The sequence below is a fragment of the Columba livia genome, chromosome 12 (assembly GCF_036013475.1).
Source record: "Columba livia isolate bColLiv1 breed racing homer chromosome 12, bColLiv1.pat.W.v2, whole genome shotgun sequence".
Lineage (NCBI taxonomy): Eukaryota > Metazoa > Chordata > Aves > Columbiformes > Columbidae > Columba > Columba livia.
The window spans coordinates 15,725,338-15,748,822 of record NC_088613.1 but is presented as its reverse complement, the minus strand read 5'-3'; the positions used below and the strand labels follow the sequence as shown (position 1 = coordinate 15,748,822).

Here is a 23,485-nt window from a genome sequence, read left to right as displayed (position 1 = left end):
GAAAAGCTGATCCAGTGCAATCCCCCCATGGAGCAGGAACACCCAGATGAGGTTACACAGGAAGGTGTCCAGGCGGCTTGGAATGTCTGCACAGAAGGAGACTCCACAACCTGCTTGGGCAGCCTGGGCCAGGCTCTGCCACCCTCACTGAGAAGAAGTTTCTTCTCAAATTTAAATGGAACCTCCTGTGCTCTAGTTTGTACCCATTGCTCCTTGTCGTATCTGTGGGGAAATATGGTGAGAGAGAAGGGAGTAAAATGTGCTCTGCTCCCATGTCTTCCCAGAGAGGAGTGCCCGTGGTGCTGGCACAGGCAGGTAAAGCACGCGGGCTCTAGACCTCTTGTGAAAGAAGGACTCCTGGGTGAGGTCATGGAGAGCTGGAAAAAGGATAAGGTGCTGCATGAGCCAGACAATGGTACAAGGCAGAAAACTTCATACTTGCAGTTCATTCTCCTTGGCTTCAAATACTCTTGTAAATTGCTAGTGTGTTTTCCTAAGTGTTGTGGGCTTTATTTGAGAGACGAAATAATCTCTAAACATCTGCAGGGCTAAGAGGTACAACTGGAGTTCCCAGAGCAAGAGAAGCTTATAAGATTTTTTTTTTTCCATTTCAAATTTAACAATGGTTGTGTTTTTCATATTGAAAATTGCACTAATGAAGGCATTCAGCATAGTTACTGTCAACAGAGGTTTCTCACTGGCTGTGCAAGACATTCAGATGTTTAATTGCTGAGCTGTATCTTTGCTCATACTGCTAAAGGATTCCAAAACAACACTGGACATGGCAGTTTTAAAAAATGAAGAGCTCCAAACCAGCCATTTTACCTGGTGATTACTTAAGAAGGCTATATTGTGAGCACTCTGTCCAGATGAATAGGTGAAACCCTACCCTTGTACGCGGAATGAGCAATAAAAGCTTTTTCATTCCAGTAAAAAGCTCAGCAGCCGTTATCAAGATCTTTTTGCATAACTCAACAACTAAGCCAAGCAAATGGGTTATTGCTGCTCACATATACTGCATTTAGAAATACCTCTGAGACCTTTTTTCCATCCATGCATCGACCATTTTTGTGAACAAAAATAGCTATGAACTGTTTCCATGACTGCCTGATTACTCTGAAATTCAGTATCTAAATTGTGGTCCAACATAGAAGATTTAAGCTCTGTACTCCCCTTTCCATGTTGTGAAACAGCCCCAAAGCAGTAACAGTGCTGTTCCGAATTATTTAGCACCCTGTTGCCTTCTGCATCTATTGGATAGTTTGCAGCAGAGCAAGGCCCACAGTGTCTGCAGTAGCCCTTCTACATTATTTGCTTTTAAAAGCTTTGGGAAATACATTTTTCACAGCACAACTGAGAGGAGTGACATGTCTGGTTTTGAAGGAGCGTTCCAGAGCTTTTCCTAGCAGGGCTCTCTAGAAAACTGAGCTTACCGTTAGCGATGTAAAATCTCTAAAAGGTGGGAAAATTCCAGTCTATGACGCATTTGTTCTTAGTCTTTACGGAAAATAGCTCGCTAACCATTTTTAATATTTGACTTTCCTACTCCAGTTTCAAATGCTTGTAGCTTCTGTTTATGCAAAACACTCCAGTGTTTGTCACAGCTTGCTTTTTACTTGAAATTCGCAGGAACATTACATGCTGTACAAAACATTCAAGCTGCTGCTTTCTTGAAAGGTCCCTTTTGGATATTTTTTGCTTGCATGCTTAACATTTGCATTTGGCACTTTGAATAGATGTTCTTAGTTGTTTCTTTTAGACTATGTTGTGCATTCCTGTGGATCCACAGGCTATTGGCTGAAAAAATCACTTAGTCATGCAACAGTATTATCATGTGCTAATCTAATTAACTACAAAAAAACTTCATTAAGTGCTTTTTTGTACTTACTTCATATACTATTTTTTTATTCCTATCTCTTCTAATATATTTGCAAAAATCCACAGATTTTCTCTACTTGTTCTTTCTTATTTTTTTTTCTGTGTTTGGAAGGCAAGGAGCTCGCTGTCATGTTGAAGTTGTAGATTTAGGTATTAGTTCTTTGTTTACACAGGTTTATTACCCCTTCATTTGCAGTCTGCCATACACAATTACCACAGCTAAATGTGTAGTCTCCCACACCCTCAGACTTCACAGCAATTAGGAAAGCCTCCTCTGCCTAGCTCAGAAAGATGGTACATGTAATATTTTATGATGAGAATTATGTGTACTTGTCAGACACAAAAAGATAAATTGCATACACTTAGGCTGGCTGTTAACCGCTTTTATGTTTCAGACACTGCTGAAGAGTGTTCAGAGTTGATGAGATACGGATCCAGGAGCATTTTCGTTACTATCAAGGACTGACTACTCAGCCTTTCATAAACGGGGGGCTAATTGTAGTGGTCTTAATTTCTCTAGCAGAGATATGCTGGGTTTGAGTAAATTTTAAAAAGAAATCTTAGTATTCTCTGGAATTATTTTATAGGCCAAGTTGTTACAAAAGCCTTTTTTGTGTCTGTTTGTGTGGATGAGTTGTATAGGTACCTACCTATGGGTATGGATGCAAAAATGTTGCCAAAAAGCAGGCTGAAAAAATAAATAGTACACACTGAGAGATTGCCTGTGAAAATCTCCCAAGAGCTGATGCGCTTTAGAGACCAGTAGACCTGTTGAATTCACAAGAGCAGATAAACTCAGTGCACCCCGTCTGCCAAATCCATAAGGGGCCACCAGCATGTGCAAGCATCGACAGGTTGGGTCACTTGGACCACAACCAAAAAGCAATGGCTATGGCTGCAGAATACAAGTGAAGCTGACAGGGTTGTGTATACACCTGCTGAAAAAAGAGGAGCCCTCAAGGACTTTCTGAGCACCTTAAGTGGGGTTGTCCTCCCAACTGTTGCACAAACCAAGTAACACAGCATATGTATGTGTAATCGAGCCGTGTGAATGCACTGTGTGGATAATTATCTGCTGTTAGCGGTTAAAAAAACTTGATTCGGTGGATAAGAACGGCTTAAATAATAAAATATGTCATAAATACCGGTTGTGATTTGTGTCTTCCCGGCTGAAAAGCCAATTGACAAGTGACGGTACCGCTGTCGGGTACCACTAGGTGGCAACACCGACCTGCGCTCGCCTGAGGCCGCCTGGTGGGGTCCTGGCTTTGGGGAGATCCTTAATGTGCTACCTGATGTGAATACTGCTCGGTCTAAAAGCTGACTCGATCAAGAATAAGAAAAAAATATATATAAATTAGATTTGTAAACCATCTTGTACCCTCCGTTGTTTGATTACTTCTAGAACTGTATCATGTCCATTCCCCCAGGACGGCAAGAGCGTCTGCTTAAGGTCCTTGGCTAGGTACGGTCCTCTGACTTTGGGATCTGATCACTCCCTTGTGCACACGCAGGAGACTCTCCATCAAATGCCACAGTCCGAAGTCCACATGTGCTAGGCTAGCCATTTCTAGCTTAAATGCGCTAGTGATACACCACAACTGTGTAAAACATGTTAGCTGTAAGCAATAAACAGCTTTATAGCTCAGAAACAAACAGGATTTGGGAGTAACAAAAGCACTATCTCTGAGGTGTTTGTGAGTTGACTTGCATAGTTGCCACCCTTATACCTACGTTAGCCTAAACCCAGTGTGAGCAACCACACTGCACTAACCTCACGTTACCCTGACTGCAGTGTTACAATGTTGCCTATTTCAAGTGTTGCTATTTAAATACTGCTTATATTAAATACTTATCTTTTCATCTCAGTTGTTAACTGGTTCAGAGTTTCATGGTGACAGGGCCAAGGAATCAAAAAGCAATCTAAAATGAGCTCTTGGATTATGCATCACTCATTTGTAACCCAGGTTTTGGGGCAGATGTCATTTCTGAGGATGTCCATTGCTGCAGAGCTCTGTGGCAGTTGAGCAGGTAAGAGCAGTCCAGCCCCCGCATGATGTAGTTCATGGCTACAAACAAGTGATTACCCAGTTCTACCTCGGTTACAGGCACCAGGACATCCAAGCAATGCACTCTAACAGGTTTGGCACTAAGTATTTTTATAGAAAGGGGAAATATTCATTCATTTATTTATTTATTGTGATGCAGGCTTTATATTCGTGCGTCAGTTTTCTGCATGGAGTTTTCATTTTACCCAACAGACAGTCTCTGTGGTTGCCAATAGGGTTCGCAAATACAAGACCTCACAGAATGGTTTCACAGAATGGTTTGCATTGGAAGGGACCCTTGAAGATCGTTTAGTCCAACCTCATTCAGCGTTGAAAACTCTAACAAAATAGCTGATGTATCCTTTGTATCTAGTTCAATGAGCTAATAAATCTATAAATACATATTTTTTCCCATCTTGTATGCAATATTGCATTTTTAATTCCAGGTTTTAGCAACCAAAGCTTTACGGTGATACTGCAAAGGCTTCTAAGAGGGCTGTATTTCCCAACCACACCATTTTTTTGCTAAACATTTTTTCACTTGGTATCCACTTTGTTTTTCGGCTGTGTGTTCATTTTCTCAGTGGGAGAAGCAGGAACTCTCAGAGTTTGGTAAATTATGAAAGTGAGAAGGCTGTCATCTCCTCACGGATGTGATGAGGCAAGTTTATGTGATCGCAGAAGAATGTGTTAATTTACTGAGCCTTATCAGGAACCTTAATTACCTATATGGATACCCTTGGTCCTTTGCAACTTTGACATGAAAGGTAGTGGCCATGTTTCCATGTTCCTGATCCCTTGCACTGTTACTGGTGTTTCTGCAGGTGAGCGGTGGGTTAGTTCAAGGTTCTAAAAAGCAAAAATTGAGCTCAACAAAGAGAGCTACTAGTTTTTCCTCAGATCAGCACAGAAAAACAACTCAGCTGCCCACACACACGAGGGCCTGTGCCAATGCAGCACGGCAACAGATAGACGGCAAGATGGAGGGTGGGATTGCAGCCACACTAATTTGTATTAGTTTGAACTACCATAAACCAGACTTTAATAAACACTGTTACAATTGTGTATGCTGTGTGGACTCCAGATTTTGCCCACCTACAAACAATGATGTCAGTGATTCCTTTGGAGGTCATACAATGATTTCTGATGTAATAAGCTACGACTTTGCCAAAACCGGGAGCATTTTGCCAAGAGAGCGCCTGACCGGAAGAGAACAGTTTTGTTGAAAGTGAAAGGTATTCAAAACTGAAATAAATCTGAAACATACTTTGCTGCTCACTGCAATGGCATCCTTTCCTTCTCTAAGCTATGCAGTGGTTTTGCAACATTGAAAACCTGTAAATAACCTGCCCGTAACAGAGACAGAATCTTAGAAAATGCTGAATATTTGTGAGTATCCAGCAAGCAGGCCAATGCACTACAGACTTTAACTCTCTTTAACGATGCTTGAAATTCTTTCTTCACAAATTCTCTGCCCAAAATAAATCATTTCTTAAGCAAAAGCCTGTTTCTGTGGGTTTGATTTCACACTGTTATCCCTAAGCTGGTCGCAGACTATTTGTAAATGTAACAGTTCTTGTTCAAAGGTTTTAGCATGCACCAGGGTTTCCTCTAAATACAGGAAATGCACAGAAGGATGCTCTGAAGTGCTGCCTCCATTAGCCTTGCAAACATGGCAGTTGCATTGCATAAGCCAAAAGCCATCACTTCAGTTGCCACAGGCTTTTTCCTGCTGTGAAAATGCCACAGGCTTTATCCTGCTGAGAAAATACTTTTAATCCTGTCCTTTTAATCCATTTTTACTTGTCAGCATCCACTCACTGTGGAAAACTAGACCAAACCTGTTATATTTTCCAGAGAGCTATCCGATCTAGTGAACTAGAGTAGCTGGGTTTATTTTATCCTAGGCCACACAGAATCTGTTTCTGTCTTTCCCCTCGCTCCCCCTTTTCTTTGCTGTTTTGCTTCCCTGCCTGGGCCTTCTTTCTTCCTCATCCTGTAACCATTCTTCCTTTTTTGTAACAGCCTCAAACACACAGCTGCCATCCAAACAATTCTTCCTTTCCTGCATTTGCATTCTTCACACAAGGCAAACTTTTACACACGTAGTTCAGAAATCTGGTCTGCTGGCTGGAACAGTCTCTACTCAATCATAATTAAAATAAAGTAGTAGTTCATTTTTCCTTCAGTTCCGTAGAAGGGGAAGGTGTCTGCCTCTCCCGCTGTTTTGCCATCTGCATGAACATGTCTCACAAGTCACAATGTAAGAGGTAGGCTTCCTAAAACTCACCAGTAATGCATTTTTTGGCAACATAGAGAAGAGAGGCAGACAGCGTCCCACATTAATTTTCCCGTGTTCATTTTCTCCTCACTCTGGAGTGTTCTCTGGTCTCAGTAAGAATATTTTAGGGAAGCTGAGACCCATCCTGTACTTAATGACAAGCCTTCCACATTCGTGAGTCTGAAAATAGCTAGGATAGATTTTTTTTTTCACTTAGACATAAAACTAGAGGCTTCTTTTTGCATCTGTTTCTGCAGGCCTTCCATGCTTCAGGCTGCCCCAAATAGTTTGGAGTAAATTAGTTTCAGCAAATCCTCGCTTTCAGGAGGTTAAAATTAAAATGTAATTATAAATCGCTATTTCCGATCTGGCAGAGACATGTCCTAATCTTGATGTCAAACAGATTATTTTGGATTTCTGGCTGTTACAGATTTGTCTGTGTCATATCACCAGAATCCATCGACTATGCACAGGTAAATTCCTCCAAATTGCCATATAAGTTGAGCTCTCACATGTGAGCTGAGTAGTATTCATCATTGTTATCTATGAAAAAGGAAGTAGATTTTTCTTAGCTTCTAAAAGTAATTAAGACAATTAGAAATTTTGGCTCTTTGAAAAAGCCATCTTCTCTACTTTTGTATCTCCTCCCTCAGACACAAAGACAAGATTATTTGCTGACTTTGAGGGGCCATTGATAAAATTACCCCACAAGGAATCCTCAGAAAAGGGTTGATACCGATGCACATGTAACAGCCATGACTTGCCTGACAGGCTATGTTGACATCATCATACTGTTTACTGGTCTGCAAACAGAAGCCGAAAAGTAGCAGAAGTGCCATTTTTAGTGTGTGCTTCCGTGGATGACAGAGCAAAAGTGCCCAGGCAGAGGTTCGTACCAAAGTGGAGCTTTTAGAAAAAGGCCGTTGTACATTTGCAAATAAACAGGCTATTCGGAAATGCCAGCTCTCCCACCAGTTCCTGAAGGGAGGCTTTCCTCTGAGCTGCCGGTGCCTGCTGCTGTTTCCCAGAGGAGATTAGTGCCAGAGGGTCTGTTTTCTGAAATGGATTGACACAGTTCTCCTTACGTGTCCTGAGAGCTTTTGGTAAAATTACATTCTAACTTGTCCATAACAATAAAGGCCATACCCATATGCAGCTTCCATGGTTCATATACTTCCTGGAGCAAAACCACAGCAACGTTCAACTGTCTGTTTTCTTCTTTTTATTTTCACAGTGGCTCAAAGCAGGTATCTGTCTGACCACTGGGTCCCGCTGCCTGACTGAGTACGCAGCCCAGTTCAGACAGAAGGTATTCCTCAGTTAAGCAGTGTCGTGCAGACAGGCTCAGCACCATCGTATGCCAGTGGTCAGGCTCCAATTTTTGTAGTTAATTGTTTAAACAACAACAAATGATGTTGCTCTGATGATCTGTGTGCACTCCTCCCTCAGATCTGATTTGTATGGTGAGGACAGGCTACTGAAAGGAAGAGAAGGGGTTGGATTATCCCCCATGACTTCGCTGAATTTGTCCTTGTGAATGGAAAGAGAGTGAAATATTTGTCAGCAGGGGGGATTGGAGTGGTAACTGTCAGGAACAGCTGGAACATATATACTGTGTCATGCCTTTTTGTGGTGCTGGGCTTTTCTGCTGGCTGTGGGAATGCTGCAGAGGCATGTCAGCGTTTTGCTGAGTAAGTGTGGTGCGAGCTCCCTATGTAAACAGGGATCAGTCACTGGATGAGAGAAAAGGGCTGTTCTCCCAGGGCAATGGCTGTGTCTTGCATGCACCCCAACCTTCGCAACCGCTGCAGGGTTTTGTAAATTAAATGTGGGGCTAGACTTTGTGAAAAATATATACCTGTGGAAATGTCAGTCTTGGTAACTCCAGTGCGTCTTCCTGCTTTGATACCTATACGTCTGTGGACAAAATTAATCCTCCTGGTTCTTCCCATCCTCTCCATCCTGACTATTCTTCTCTCCACAGGGGAGGAAGGACTTTCACTGCTCTCAACATCAATAATACCACCACCAGTTGCTCTGCAACACGGCAATGGGCAATCTTAAATAGCACACTTACTTCTTCAAATCGGTTGCCTGTAAGGTCCTGAAGGAACTTCCCATCAAATGCCATTAGCCAATTTGTTCTCTTCTGTTTTGTTATTAGTCAACTGTTGTTTTTCTCTGAAACATCAATAGCTTAAGTTAGGAAAGGGGAGGATTAGACCAGTATTTTCATGATGGGCAGACAGTTCCTCTTAGGTATGTGGCTGGTGTGAACTGCAGACACGTTCAGGGTCATGCCTACTCTGGTCTTTGCTAGTGGCACGTAGGAGGTCAGTCTGCTGAGGAGAAACACTCCAACATGATCCAAATAAAGACAGATTCTTGTAATTTGATTGAGACATATCAGAACTTGAGTAGTGTGTGCAGTTTGTGTAGAATGGAGAATGATTTTACCTTCTGGCGTTTCAGTTTTATGTTTTATATTTTACTTACTTTTGCTTTCTCTATAATCATATTTACAGCTCATACCCACGAAGGCTTCTCAGTTTATTACTTTATTCTAGAAAGTGTCACATCAAGAAAAAATTTCCGTCTTGTCAGACTGCAAAGATTCGCTAAGACTGGCTCTGATCTCCTATAGAAAGAAAGATAATTTTATCCTAACTGCAGCTCATTCTGGTTTGGGATGTTTCAGTGGTCTGTCACTTTTGAGAACATTCCTGTAGCTCTGCCCACAGCAGATTTGGAGAGGCGAGCACCACTGGCTGATGTTATTGTTACCAAGCAAAACCTGATCTCTTTCAAGGTATCTATGCAATATACATAAAATAAAAGCTTAAAAAGCAAGACAAATACACCTAAGCAAACAAATTTAATTCTACACTTTCAAACCTTTCAGCATTGCAACAATATTATGAAAACAATTTTTATTTTTAAACATTTTTAGTTGGGTTTTGCCAGTGATTTGAGCGTGTGTATTCAAAACATACTTGAAGTCCGAAACTAAATGCTAATGGATAAATGCAAAACCTGGAACTAAAATAGCACACCCCAGGGATTTTGCAGAAATGTTCAGCCAAAATCAATTTTTTCTTTGCTCTTCTTTCCCTTTACTTTCCATTCTGTTTCCATGCTCATCCCACTTTCTACATGTCTTCAACAGTAAGATTTTTAAAACAAAGACTCTTGTCATTCACCGTCATGATGAAGGATAAAGTGGTTCAAAAATGTGTGCATGGAGCAAGACAAAAGTGAAATCCCACTTCTTCCATCAGGGCTAGATACCATTCATTTTTAAACCTGCTATTGTCAAATATATACGTGACACATTATCCACACAATAAAAACTAGCAGGGTAAGAAAACAACTTTCTTTGCTCTTTTAATGTTTGGAGTGCAAATGCCAAGAAGGCACAGCAGCTTTCATAACAAACCTGTTAACCCCCACATGCTCTGCTTAATTATGATTTCTGGCTTCCTGTATTTCCCCTCAGGCTACTGGCACTATAAGTAAACTGGCACAGATTGTATTTGTTCTGAACATGCTGAGCTGCAACGTGCAAGTAGTTCGGCAGGTGTTTCACAAGCAACTGGGCCGTTCCAGCAGTGAGGACAGGAGCCGTCTGACAGACGAGCAGCGCATCTAGCGGGGAACAGAACTGATGTACCCCTCCCTGTCACCATGGCTACCACTCAGCAGACATTTTTTGGGCAAAAGTGCTCATTTAAGCAACTGCTGATTTCTTATTCCCACCCCTGCATCACCCTCTCCATTGGTCAGGTACATGTGTGCAGCAGGCCACAGCACTTACCAGATCAGGAAACTAGTCCTGATTCAGCTGGAAAATAATATCTTTTTTTTTTTTTTTTGACTCATTTTTTCCCAAACAGTTCTCTGATTCAGTTTCTCCTGTAGCCACACAAACACACTGTGCCCGTGTAATGGAGGAGATGGCAGAAGAGCAGGGACAAGTGGCTGAAGACATGTGCACTACAGGTGATCTAAGCAGCATTATCACTGGGCGCAAGTGACGGTGGAGCCGGCGCTCAGCCCAGGCTGTGGTTTGGTATCCGTCTGGCAGTGCAGGCTCCTCGGCACCCTGTGCGGCCCCCTCCCCATCCCCTCTGCCACCTGCTTGCAAGTGGTTACGCAGCTGCACGTGTGCCTGAAGAATGATCCAGTAAAAAACGGGTACTGCTATAACACTGCAGGGGTAACACATGAAGGATATCACAATTCACTGGCAGACTCATGGTTTAAAGCCTTCAGGTTTAAGGCTATTGTGTCTGTCAAAGTGACACAGTCACACGGGTAAGGAAAGTGTGACTTTCCTTCCCTACATAAGTTCCATGGCTGGGTGCATCTCTCCAGGGAGAAGCGTTACAAAGCCTTGTTCACCAATCTGCTATTAAACATGTGAGGCTGTTAAAACATCACTGTGGATAAAGGATATACGGAACTGAGTGAAGGTCGTGGTAGAACGTCAGGCTGGGAATTAAATAATATTGCAAGGCTGCATTAAAGTTACTTTATCTTAAAAAAAAAAAAACCATCTAGAGAAGTCAGAGCACATTTGAAATAAAGTGTTTATGGTTTATCCATTACAGTTTTCTTTTCTGGCAAGATCCTTTTATGACAGGTGATAATGTAAAGCACTTGCAACAAGGATGCTATGAGTTTATACAGATTTTTTATATTGTTATGTAAATGTACGTAGGGCATATATTTATATATTATACACCATTTATACTACCTATTATATTAAATATTATAAATACATATTGCCACAATATTTTTGCTTAAAATCTTCAAAAACACAAGCATGGTCCCCAGCTCGTCAGGTTCCAGCAGTGACACTGCACGCTGTTGTCAGCCCGCCCTGCTGCACAGCGGCAAAAAGTCCTGTGAAAACGTTAAATTCCCCCCCAGGCCTGATGCCACTGACTCCACCCTGCAGAGCCAGGCTGCACCACCGGTGCTGTGCCTGCGCAGAGCCCTGTGAGACTCCTCAGAAATTGTAAAAACCTGTTAAACCCACTGAAGAATCACTTGGTCCACTTTAGTGCTGTAAGGAACATTTAACGAAGAACTGTTGTTTTTACGTAACTGGGGACCTGGCACCTGATCCCAGCAGGGGGGAAGGACCAAGAGACATCAGACTACGAATGCTTAATGTAAAACAGTGTCTTTTCCTGGAATATATACTGAAACCTGCATACATACTGATACCTGTATTTACAAGTTAATCTAGGGGAAGTGTAGCCAAAGTGCCAGGAATCCGTATCATAAATAGATTGATAAGGGGAAGGGTATTGTATGTGTTGGGATGGTCTGTAAACCCTGAAGTACCAACCAATGGGGAACAGGAGAGGGAAATTGCGGCCGGGATTTTGGGGGGATATAAGCAGGGGCTTTTCGCCCTATTAGGTGTGCCGACCTTTAGGCTGAACACCCGGTCTTGCAAAACCCTTATTAAAATATGCTTTGCCGAGAGATCCTGCCCGGGCCTATTATATTTGCAAAATAATTGTTTCCTACGGTGCCAAAGTTACAAGCAACTTAAAAAATGAACACAAGCTGCCTGTCCTTGAAAAGCCATGGGTTTCCCCCCCTGGAGGGAGGCACTGATTCCAAGTGTACCAGCAGCGCTGTGCACTCTGCGGCGGTGTTTTTCAGTTGTGACAGCGGCATGGCACCTGCCTCCCCGCAGTGACCTCCGCGCGGGTGTGTTCCCAGAAGAGCGGCGGTGCGCTGCCCCGCAGCATGGGGCTTATCCCCAGTCGATCCTCGCAGGGGGCGGTGGGTGTCGCAGCCGCGGGCTGCGCGGCGGCGGGCGCCCATCACGTGCTCGGTGTGTTGCATTGTGCGGCGGAGGGAGGGCTGGCCGTGTCAGTGATCAATGTCATGACTTCCTCCTCGCGCTGGAGCAGTGTCAGAGCACAGCTGAAGGAAGCCGATTACTGCTGGTTCCAAATTGGCTGGGAACAATACACACGCACCCGCACGGACACGCACACAAACAGGCGCGCACTCACGCCCGCCCACCCCGCACCCTGGCTCCCGCGTCGCCGCTCCGCGCCGGGGGGGAAGATGAGCTCAGGGGACGTCGTTTGCACTGGATGGCTCATTAAATCACCCCCCGAGAAGAAACTCAAGAGATACGTAAGTGCAGAGGCTCTGCTGATTTTTTTTCCCCCGCTAAAGGGGTTTCGGCATGTGCTCGGTGTCTCACTCTGCCTTTGAATTGTCTCGCCCGTTTCGGCTTCTCTTTGGACCAAAACAAAAAGATTTACAAGTCCGTGCACTTACGGAGTATTTTAGTTTTCACCGATATTCTTGTGCCCTTTGGAATTAACCTTTCCTGGCTTGTAAGATTATAATACTTCAGTTGTTATGCAACGGATCTTAGGTTAAAAACCACATTTCGGTTTCAGTTAATGTTACTGTAACTAACAGAATTGTTGTAACGGAATTTCAGATGTCTCTTTTCCAGGGAAGGGCAAGAACCTCATGAAAAAAACCCTAATGCTTTAAATTCTGAGGCTCTGCTTTGTTAAGATGCTCCGTAATTTCTACGACACTTGCTAAAGGCAATAGATTTATTTACCAATTTCATACACCAGATGCGGTTGCCAGCACAAAGCTTTACTTTTTGCCTGCGATAAAGGTCCTTGAAGATGCCATGCTGTAAAGTTGCTGATAGCTGGGAGGTGAAGGGGGCTGGTGGGGAGAGGCCAGCGCAGCATGCAGAGCTGCGGCTGCCGTATGTGCAAAGGGGGCCCCTCGTTTCGTTCTGTATCTGCCTGCCTGCTTTTCTGGGGGAAAAGCAAAAAGGGGCTGGGGGGTGGGGGTGTTGCAAGCTTAGCAAACTGTAGCATTGCAGGTCTGCGAGGAAGGCGCTCCGGGCAGAAATAAATGACCCTTAAAAAAACACTTGGGACAGCATTACAAATGTAAGCCCATCGTGGGCCATTTTGCATATTCATTTGTGATGGTTCTTCACCAGGCGTGTTTTTACTGTTGTGACACTTTTGGAATTGGTAATATTCGTTTGAGTCATGCACTTTTAACCTAACTTACCCCGGAGCACTGCTCTGTACTAGAAGGATGCCACTGTATGTGTCTATCACACTCGAGCCATATACGTAGCTTACATCATTTGTCATATTCACTTCTGTTTATCAGCATTTTTTCTGGACTGCTGATGTCAGCTTTTTCTAGTAATATGCGGAATAACTGTCTTGTAAAGAATGTGGTGGATGTCATTTGGTAGTATATTTTTTCTTTGCACTGAAAACTAGGAGAAAGGATAATTTACTGATGTTAGAATTGACTTTTAACTTATTCTAAGACAGAGTTTCTTCCTTTCGATCACAGTATTGCATTGAAATGGCTGAATATTTGCTTTGTTCAGCTAGCACATTGCAGTTCTAAAATAATGACAATGATGTGTCTCAAGGGAGCTGCAACTAAAATACGGATATCTAATTTTTGTTGTATTTTGTAACGAGCGTACTAAGAGCGCTGTATAGCAGGCACTAGACAATATAAGAGCCACTGATTCACCCAGCTGGTATCATTAGTAACTCTGTCAGTGAAGCTATTTTTGATGACTCAATATTCATAAAAGGGCAAAGTAGAGAAAACAGAATGTGATAAAGCTGGATTTGAAAGCCCCCATTATACAGCCAAGATAATAGTCACAACGGGGGCTCTGATCAGCTCACAAGACTAGTTGCAGTCTGCTCTGCTCAGATTTTGCACTACAAAACCTCGGGAAACTGGGTCTGTGTTATTCTTCAAACATCAACCACTAGATTAGCCAGATCTCTGTAGATTAGGCTTTGTTTTCTGGTTAGGAGGATAAACTACTCCTTTGTCCATAATAAAGCAGAACGAAATCTGCTGCAAGTACAGCAAAGATTAGTGTCCTTCCTTATATGACTGATTACACAGTGGATGCTACAAGCCAAATAGAAATTGTCTCTAACCCGCTGCAAACTATTTTTTGCCACTTTTTGTATAGTTTCACCAGGATGGTGGCTTGTGCGTCTTGCACTGGGATGGTAGATAGCTCAGGCAGAACCACAGCGACTGCTTAAAAACAACACAAGCTTTAAAACAATGACTGTTTAAACTGACTTCAGTAGGTGTCAAGTGTCAACTGCTTACAGGAGAATGGTGTTGGCTCTGCTTCTGAACTGACAGCATACACAAATCCCCCAGCTTTACACCACCCTTTGTGTTCAGCTGGCAAACCCCATGGTCTGGGCTGGAGCTTCAGGGAGCTTCTCCTGCGCTGGGTCCGCGGCTCCTCGCGGCCTCTCCGGGGCTGCAGTCACTCGGTTGCTCTCACCAGGTTGTCTCCCAGTTCACATTTTCCTAAGTTCAGCATCCAGCCTTTGTACGGTCCAGGCTGAGATAAATTATCAATCCTCAGTCTAATACAATCATCAAGAAAGTCCAATTAATTGCAGTGGAATCTGTAGTTAAGAAACCAAAGTGATGACTTCAGGTTGCGTGATGTAGAACTGCAGATAGTCCCAGTGAAGCCACTGGGAATATTTACAGTGTTTAAAAATTGAACAAATACATCTTTGAGAGACTAGAGCCTCAAGACCACAGTATACCTTCATTTATGCTTGTTCTCTGATGAAAGCAGTTAGGTTTTCTACACATAAACAAGTCAGAATTTGGCTCTAGGTAAGCAGAATGTTAGTTCCAAACTTTGCAAAGCAAAAAGCAGGTGTTAAGAGTCTGTATTTTTCCTGCAGTGTCTTACAAAGCTGATGCTCTTAGTAGCACTATTCTTAGAAGTGTCTTATCATTCCCTAACAAAGGTTGCTCTCTTACATGTGCAGGAAACGAACACGAGATTAATTACCCAAGTGTAACTTTCTGTATAAACAGAGAGCTTAATGCTAAATGCGGAGAATTCATTAGAAAGCAGAAGAGACTTCAGCAGGCAAATACTCTAATAGCAGTTCGATAGCACGTACAACGCTTTTCCCTCTGTCCGATACCTGAACCATGAATCTACCGCATCAGCTGATCTAAAGAGGTGCTTGTGCAAGGCTTGTATTTGATGTGAGTTTCCCACTTGGTTCCAGCTTTTCTCACCAGTTGGGGCTGTGTGGGCTTGAGGGGCACTGGGGAACCCCCCAAAGTTCTGGGGGAGCTGGGCATGTGGCAGGGCAAGAGAGCTAACGAAACCTGGGTAGTGGTGAACATGCAGGTGAAGTCCTTCGTGCTCCAGAACAAAAATGCTGAGTTTCAGGCACAGCTTTACACTCTAGCCCTACGGAAGGAAAACCTGGCCCCACTGGAGAGGTTTGGTATTGATATTGATGGGTCATGAGTACCAGCCTCTCTAGGAAATTAGATGTCATGGAAGAATCTACTTCATGTCTGCTGGGTTTCTCAGTGCCTTAGATTAGTGCTGAATACATTCAACCAGGGATTTAGATTAGGCATTCGGAGCCACAAGGGGAAAATTGCTCATGTTTGTTAAATAAAAATGTAAATATCAGAAGGCTCAGGATGGTGTTGTTCACGTATCCCGATTCTGTAATGTCAGCCTTGAACAACCAGCTTTTGATGCTTTTTGTATAGAAATATATATGCTCACTGGCTGGTAATATTTGTTTTCTGTTTATTGAAGAGGGGGGAGGATGGTTTCATGGCCTAGCAGACCAAGGAATTACTACAGCCAGTGCAAAAAGTCACGGTGAGGAGAAAAGCAACATGGAAGAAGGCACAGAGGATGTCTCATGAAATGAGACATGAGTGCCATTGAGCAGACACATTGTTCAAGTGCTGATAAGGAGAAGGAGATGGGATTTTTAACAGGCAGCTGCTTTCAGCCCGTCCTCAAATAGCCTTTCCGTAGTTTGTCCCAGGCGTGGGGAGCAGCAGTGGTGGTTACCAGCCTGCCCGCCAGCTCTGCCGAACACCGCTCCATTTGTTACTTACCCTTGGTGTTAACTTCTGTGGTTTGCCATAGTAGAGGGCTATGTACAGATGCTCGCTTGTTGTGAGGCAGTGCAGCTCCATTTAAGTCAATGCTGCACAGCTGTACCCCAGCTGAAGAGCTATTTTTAATCTTCAGTCCTATACAAATTGATGAGGAAAGACCACTTGCTCAAAAAAGGCAAGTTTCCCGCTTTACTTGAGTGACTGGATTCTTCGAACTTCGTTGAAAATCAAAATTCCTTGTCAGCACCTCTACAACAAGAGTCCAAAATGGACTGTGTGTTATAAAATTTAGCCTTGCACTTCGTCCCACACTTGGAGTGTCTGACCTGGGGAGACAAACAGAGGCGTACATTAATGTACCGGGCTGCAAAAAGCTGGTGAAGCAGTGTCCGTTGCTGCTGTCTCTGCACAAGGGGCAGTAATGCCATCAGAAGGGGACAGCGAGAAGCTGCAGACGGGTGTCTGACTGTTGGGGGGACCCACCAGAACTCGACCACAGCACCCCACTGCCAGGGGTTACAAGATAAGAGAATCTAGGCGACTTCTCCATTTTTAGCTGAAGTTCTGGTGTTTATCAGGAGAACAAACGGGAAGTTACTGGCCACTGAGAAGAAAAAGTAAAGTAGAATTATGGAAGGGTTTGCTCAAGTAATAGGAACCAGAGTCCCACAGCAGTGCGGAGGGTGGGTGGCATGCAGAGCAGCCTCTGGTGACACTGCCACCCTCCCCTAAAAAAAGTCCCCAAGTGCTGTGTGTGGTCAAGTACTTCTGCTGCTGGTCTGGGATTTTGGGGGAAGTTTCTGAAAAATAACTGTCTGGGAGAAATCTGAACTGAATTTTTGTCTATAAGCCTTTTTATTTCCAAATGCCTCATACCAAGCCTCATCTCTTGAGCTCTGTCCCCTCTGAACATAGTCACAGCCACCTTTCATACCCTGCTGGATCCAACATCCCCAACTCTCACTGAAATAACTGACTTTATTTACCCAGTTTGTGCAGGTTTTGTAAATCTAGTTCATAGGCCAGGTAGAGGAGTCCTCTGAGATGGAGAAAATTGACTAAACCTTTTAGCTGGTTCTAGTTTTAAGCTTTGTACCTGTGTTTTTCCTGCAGTTACTTCATTGTCAAACCCAGCGTATATTCTATCTGGTTTGCCTATGCGGGAAGAACTCAGTTTTGAGAAAATGAAGAGTTTGATATGGAAGCTCCTGTGCTGCAGACTGCGTGTCCCGTTCTCTGTGAGATCCTGAACGATTTGATCTCACTGGTAAAATAATAGCAGAAAATTTATTTTAGGGAGGAGTTTCCATCATTTGCCTTAAACATTTGTGATTAGCTAAGTGCAAACCAAACCGTTTTCCACCACTTAACATTGTTTTGGGAGGTTAAGTACGATGTTTATTCTAGGCCATTTTCTTACATTTTAACCATGTTTTGGTAGTTTAAACGCAATGTTTAATGAGATAGGCTGACTTCTAAGAAGAAAATGATTTCTAAAAAACACTGCTGTTCTTGGCAACCAGTGTATCAGAATGTTAAGCAGAATAATTTCCCTTGGACTATTTACTTGGGTGGAGCCATAATAGCCCCGAAGCCCCAGTTTAATCTTTGACTACATGTTTTCAGTGCGCAGGAATGTCCAGCTATTGGTTTCTATTCAAAACAGAAACCCGCAAGTTATCAGGTCTTTGCATTCAAAAATAGAGACTTTAAAAAAACCATGCTAGGTTGAAACAGAGAAGGAAATGTTAACTTGAGTGGTAATTAAACTAGCGATGCAATCAAACATGTTTTAGAGGAAAAAGCATTGCAAGTAGTACTTCAGTGAACTCTTCCTTGTAGCATGAAAACTATAATATGGATAAACACATTACTTCTATCAATAATGCCTTAAAATGCTATGAATGTGTATTATGCCCATTTGGTATGTATTTAGAGAAAGGGACAAGTTTACTCCTATAATGTTACTCAGTAGAGAAACAGTCATTTTATTTGCTTTCTTGTCCTTTTCCTTTGAGTTGGAAATGAATTAGTAATGTGATAAGACAAGGGAAAAAAGCCATCTTTGAAATGAAATTTGCATGTCAAAACATCGCGTCCAGCCAGATAAAATAGATTTTCCTCTCTCTCATTTAATTGTTGAATAGCTTTATTTTTTTGCTTTACAATATCCTTCAGTTGTTTCAGTTTGTGTTGCATCAGGGAAAACCAAACCAAAACAAAACACCATACACACACACAAAAAAACCCCACAAACAACAAATACATAGCCATGCACAACTCAGTTTTAAAATCTGCTGCAACTTGGTATTTGTTAAAAGTAAACCAAAATTGATGTCTAGAATCCATTGCAGAAAACCCCTCCCTTTCTGAGGCTAACTCGTTATTGGCTTTGTCACTGTTAGGATGAGACGACTGTTCTTAGAGATGTTGTTACTCCCTTCCCTCCTGAGCACAGAAACCCCACCTGACCCCTGCAGTCAAACTGCTTTGGAGCTCCCACAGAAGCCCTGAACAGCACATGTCAGTTTTTCAATATCCTTTCCCATAGAGCCTTTTACAGAAAGGCAGTAAAATGTCATTATTAGTACGAATTTAAAATTACGTAAACAGAGGTGTTAATTTCAATGGAATTTAGATTGTCATCTGAAAGTTTTTTACTTGTTTTTGACAATGCTTTTTAAAAGACCATGTTTTCTGTAAGCCCTGTTAGTGGCAATTATTCATTCCGCCTCCCAAGTCTCAGGGACCTTGGGTTGTGTATTCATATTTCTGTTGGACAGAACAGTGGCCATAACGAGACCCCTTCTAAATCTGCAACTTCTGTAATCTCAGCCGAGCGCGGCGTTTGCGAACAGACTGGGTTTGCATACCAGGCTCACAAACTGTTTGTGCAAGTTCAAGGATTTTACAGTTGTGAAGCCATTTTTTCAAGCTGACACGAGCGGGTTGTGCCAAGGAGAAGCCAACAGTTGGGAACGAGCGTGAACTATGTTTTACTTGCAGACTTTACAGACCGTGCAGTAAAACCACGAAGTTTACAGAAGCGCTGAGTTTATAAACGCTGGGAACGCTGACCGTGTGTGCCTGCGGCAAAGCTGCGCTTCCGAGCTCTGATGTGGATTCCACGGAAAAGCCACCGGCATTCGGAGGTGACTGACTGTGTGCTGATAGAATCACTGTGAGATGAGAAAAAGCATCTGAAGAGGTGCCAGCTGAGTTTACAGTAGCAATGAAGCAACAGTTGCATGAGAAGTCATACACTGCTATTCCAGCTACTACATCTGCATCATTTACTAATATTTACAGTGGAAGCTTTGCAAGCTTACGAAGTTTTATTTTTAATAAGTTCAACATTTTGAATCCATCCTAAGAAAATTATTGGGTTCTCACTGAGGTCTTCAGTTTAAAAATAAGAAGCACTTAAGTAGCTCAGGGAATTGCTTTTTTGAGATACTTAGGCACGTTGCTCTCAGTGAAACAGGATTTGCAAAACGTTTTTGCCGGGTGCTCCTCTGACTCCAGGCCTGTTTTTACAGGTCTTCACAGGCTAACTTTCCCTGTACAACAGTGGGGTTGGGACTGTCAGCTGAAAATGGGGCTGTTACCCCAACTTCACTTTGTGCTTTTTACAATGTTCCTTTTTGACAGGTAACTCTGAGCATCCTGTCACCCTTGAGCTATGGGTTGTAAAATAAAGGTTAACTGGTTTTGAAAAGTGAGGGGAAAACACCAGATGAATCCCATCATTATTTCAGCATCCTCCCCAAACTCCTGCTTTTGTCTGTGATGAGCCTGAGAATATTGAAGCTGAAACATCATTAAGACAAACAAACGAACAGGTTGGGGGACAGTCTGACTGGCACAAGAAGAATGGTGATGGTGACACTGCTGTGCGTCCCTCTCCATTGAGTTTGCACACTGGAAACCTAATGACACTGGCTTGTAAAGGGAAAAACAGAAGCATTTGTTGACGCGTTCCTGGACTGCTTTGAGTTTTCTTATGAAAAATATGTTATATTTTTTCTTTTCTTTTTTTTCGACTTCACAACTGAAAGTACTGTTGCTATGTTACTGTAATGGTGTGTAGGCTGCTAAATAAATAGAGGGAGTTTAGCCTATGCCAGAAATAGAAAGCCAGGTCAGAGGTGACATTTGGGACATGTTGAGAAAAAAAAAAAAAAGAGAATATATAATTATTTCTTTCCTTCCTATCATTCTCTTCAGTCTCATTAACCCCAGACTACTTAGAAGGAAATTACAACAGAATTTCTGGCCATGTAGAAGTACTAAAAATTGATAGCTTTGGCATTCCACTAAGTCTTCTGGCTTTGTTTTTTGCAAGATCAAGTTTTCAAGGGAAACTGGTAGAACGGTGGCACCTCACACACTGGTCAGTTGGCTAGCTGCTGAGCGGTATCGAAGGGCACAGGGAAGTGGAGAAAATGCACTCTACAAACGTGTGCTCAGAAGGGAAAATCCAGCAGAGGGAACAAGCTTTGAGAAAACGTGCTCCTGTGATGCCAGAAATGGGAATTCTGAGTCCATTGTCCTCTTTGGGACAGGCTGGCAGGTTACAGAGGAGCAGATGCACAAGGGTGCTGAGGCTCTTGTGTGAGTAGCCCGAGGTACGTGCTTGCACCCTCAGCTGCCCAAACACGTTTGTAAACCCAGCCTGCGAATGCACACAAGTGCCTCCTTTGTACAGCCGGGCCGGTTTTGTCCCTCCACATCCCACCTGCACGGGCTCCTCACGTCCAGAGCTCAGCACAACCAGCTCTCATTTAAGCTCCAGCGGCTGATTCAGTAAACAGTGGGAACTGCAAGGCACTCCTGTGTCAGCTGATTTAGCAGATTTGTAATTAATCTGGAAGATTTTACCCTTAAACATCGTATATGTTTACTTATAAACAAATGATTAATGTGACACAGTACGAGGCATCTAATTTCTTTGTGAATGAGGGAAGAATCCCACAGCCATAACCTAAACCGGTTCAGTGCATGCAATCCCATTTTACATTTCTTTGTGGTATTTCTGTAGTTCCACAAATCTTTTACTTTCCTACAAAGAACCAATGTACCTCTACTCAAGAGACCTTTGGATCTGAGGCATTGCAGAAAATCCCACATTTACCGTAAAACTTACAGAGGATAATTAAATTAGAGGGTACAACAAGAGCCAATGATGCTAAGTGGAGTTTTTCTTGTTCCTAAATTTCAGGAGTTTTTAAATTCATTTTTTTAACACTCCTTGAATGGAGGGCTGGAATTTGAATGGCTAGGAGTATTTCCTAACATGATGGATGCGAATAGCAGGATTTTAAAGAAACTTTCCGAATTTTCAGTCATAAGCCAACCCCTGGTGCCTTAGACCTTGAGATATGTTCATAGAATGTCTGAGGTTGTGTGTCAGAAAATGAATGAGTAGTTTAGGATCCATCAGGGTTGTTTATTTACTTACATTAGGAGATTGCCGTTGCTACAGTTGGAGACATTTCTTGTTTTCTAGCACAACCAGCATCCAGCCTGAAGGAGGGCATGTTCAAGGCTTTCTTGTGGACTTCAAACCCTCATTTGGGCTCTGTCAAATCCTTTACCCTTGCCAGAGACTGCATTTATCTCAGATCCTTAAGAGCAATTATCATGATTTAACTGTCTTCAGAGTGAATAAGATTTTACCAGGCATTTTCTACGGAAATCTCCAGCCAGGAGAACTGCAGCCTCCAGCATGTCCTTTCCAGGGCTTTGTTGCCCACGCTCAGCAAATTGCCCAGTTTCAACCAGCAGCAGCAGCATTGCTTAAATGGAAAGGAGGATGAATTGTATCCTCTGCAGTTCTGTTACATTATCCTCCTAAAGGACCTATTTGCCTTTCGTTATGTTTCCAGGTCCTTTGTGCTTGAAATGATCCTCTAAACTTTATAAATAAACTTGGTTTGCTGTGTGGTCTTTGTTGAGGTGAACAGCTTGATCGTTCAAACTGAATGAAATTACGTCGAGGCAGGAGACACGGCCATGTTTCAGATATGCTCTAGTTAGCTAGGTGAAGATTAAGCGTCTACACTGCTGCTTTAAATCCCTAAGGACTCCCCTCACTGAGGCACTTACCTTGTTGTGGGTTCGGAGATGCTTCAGTGAAACTTGCCTTTTGAGAATGGGCGACACAGGTTCGGGAGGTGAAGAGCTGGAGGGAGTTTGCGCGGAGCAGCAGATGTGCGGTCCTTTCCAGAGCGCGGTGATGGAGAGGGACAGGCACAGAGATGCACCCCGGTGACAGGTCTCAGGGACATTTTCAAGCAAATGATTTGCATGTAGTTTAGCAACCTGAGCAAAGTGGAGATTTCAGCAGCAGTAGCCCTAATTCTCATATGCTCAGAACTTACTGTGCACCCACAGGCAGGTTTCAGTTTGACTCGGTTCTCGGGTTTACAGGGTTTGGAAGTGGAACTGGGATCTCTATATGAGCGTATTGGTGTAGACTTTAGTTCAGAGATGGTGTTTTGTTGTTTGTTTTTTTTTTTAAGAAAGCAACTCTTTTACGTGCCATCTATATGTAGGAATAGAAGACAAGGAGCAGAGGAAAAGCACTCAGATGTAAGACCATGTACTATTAGTGGTCTTAAGACCTATGATCATTTTGTTGCCAGGCAGCTGGTCACTTCTGGCTTGCACCTAGGGTTGCTGTGCTTAAGGAACCTGCTCTAAGCTGAAACGTGGTCATGCACAATCACTCCAGGTCTAGTTCATGGTGCCAGGTTAGGGCAGAGTCTTCATGGTTCCTTGCTGGGACTGGCAAGAAAAGGCATATGAGCCCACACAGCAACCGCAGCAAGTAAGTATGGTGATGTAGCACAACTGAATTTATACTATTAAGCAGAAGACTTTTCCAAAATAAAATGCACCCATAATGGACAGAAAGGCCAAGTAACACTTGCTTTAATAAGCTGATGGAATTGGGTGGGTGTGCAGTCAAACCTGAAGGTTAGATCTGAAGCTTTCACTTGCATTTATCAGTTTGCACAAATCTGCTTGGAATACCTCTTTGTCTTCTCTGAAAAGGTTTCAGATATAAAGTACTTAGACTTATCGAAAAAAAAATATTCTGAAATAGAAATGGCACCTCATGTTCTCTAGCAATACAGCAGCTTACGGAGAAACCAGAAGCCAAAAACTGCAGTCTCAAATTCTAACTCCTTATGACCATGTTTATGGGGAACATTTAAACAATCTGAGCAGTTTCCCCTACATATTTCTTACTACTAACAGCCTTATGACTGGCGATATCTTGTCTTCATTAAAC

The 23,485-nt window shown here is 42.9% G+C and overlaps 1 protein-coding gene and 1 long non-coding RNA gene across 6 annotated transcripts in view; one reads left to right on the top strand and one right to left on the bottom strand.

Moving 5' to 3' along the window:
- The first annotated feature begins 12,065 nt into the window (after positions 1 to 12,065).
- The window catches only part of GAB3 (GRB2 associated binding protein 3), a 69,730-nt gene continuing 58,310 nt past the window's right edge, over positions 12,066 to 23,485 (top strand). For 2 of the 5 annotated variants that reach the window (XR_010475719.1, XM_021296753.2), the window contains exon 1: positions 12,066 to 12,372. Coding sequence is in view for 3 of the 5 variants with exons in the window: in XM_021296753.2 (XP_021152428.2) it covers positions 12,115 to 12,372 (258 nt within the window). In the remaining 2 variants the exon portion in view is untranslated. Of the gene's footprint in view, positions 12,373 to 19,191; positions 19,338 to 23,485 lie in introns of all 5 variants that reach the window. The other 3 variants (XR_002421986.2, XM_005509116.3, XM_065077936.1) reach the window with 2 other exon arrangements.
- Positions 14,369 to 22,556, bottom strand: LOC135580721 (uncharacterized). Its single transcript, XR_010475720.1, has 3 exons — positions 22,294 to 22,556; positions 16,183 to 16,511; positions 14,369 to 14,693 (listed from the first exon to the last, which is right to left on the bottom strand). It is a non-coding gene; the product is annotated as an uncharacterized LOC135580721 (long non-coding RNA).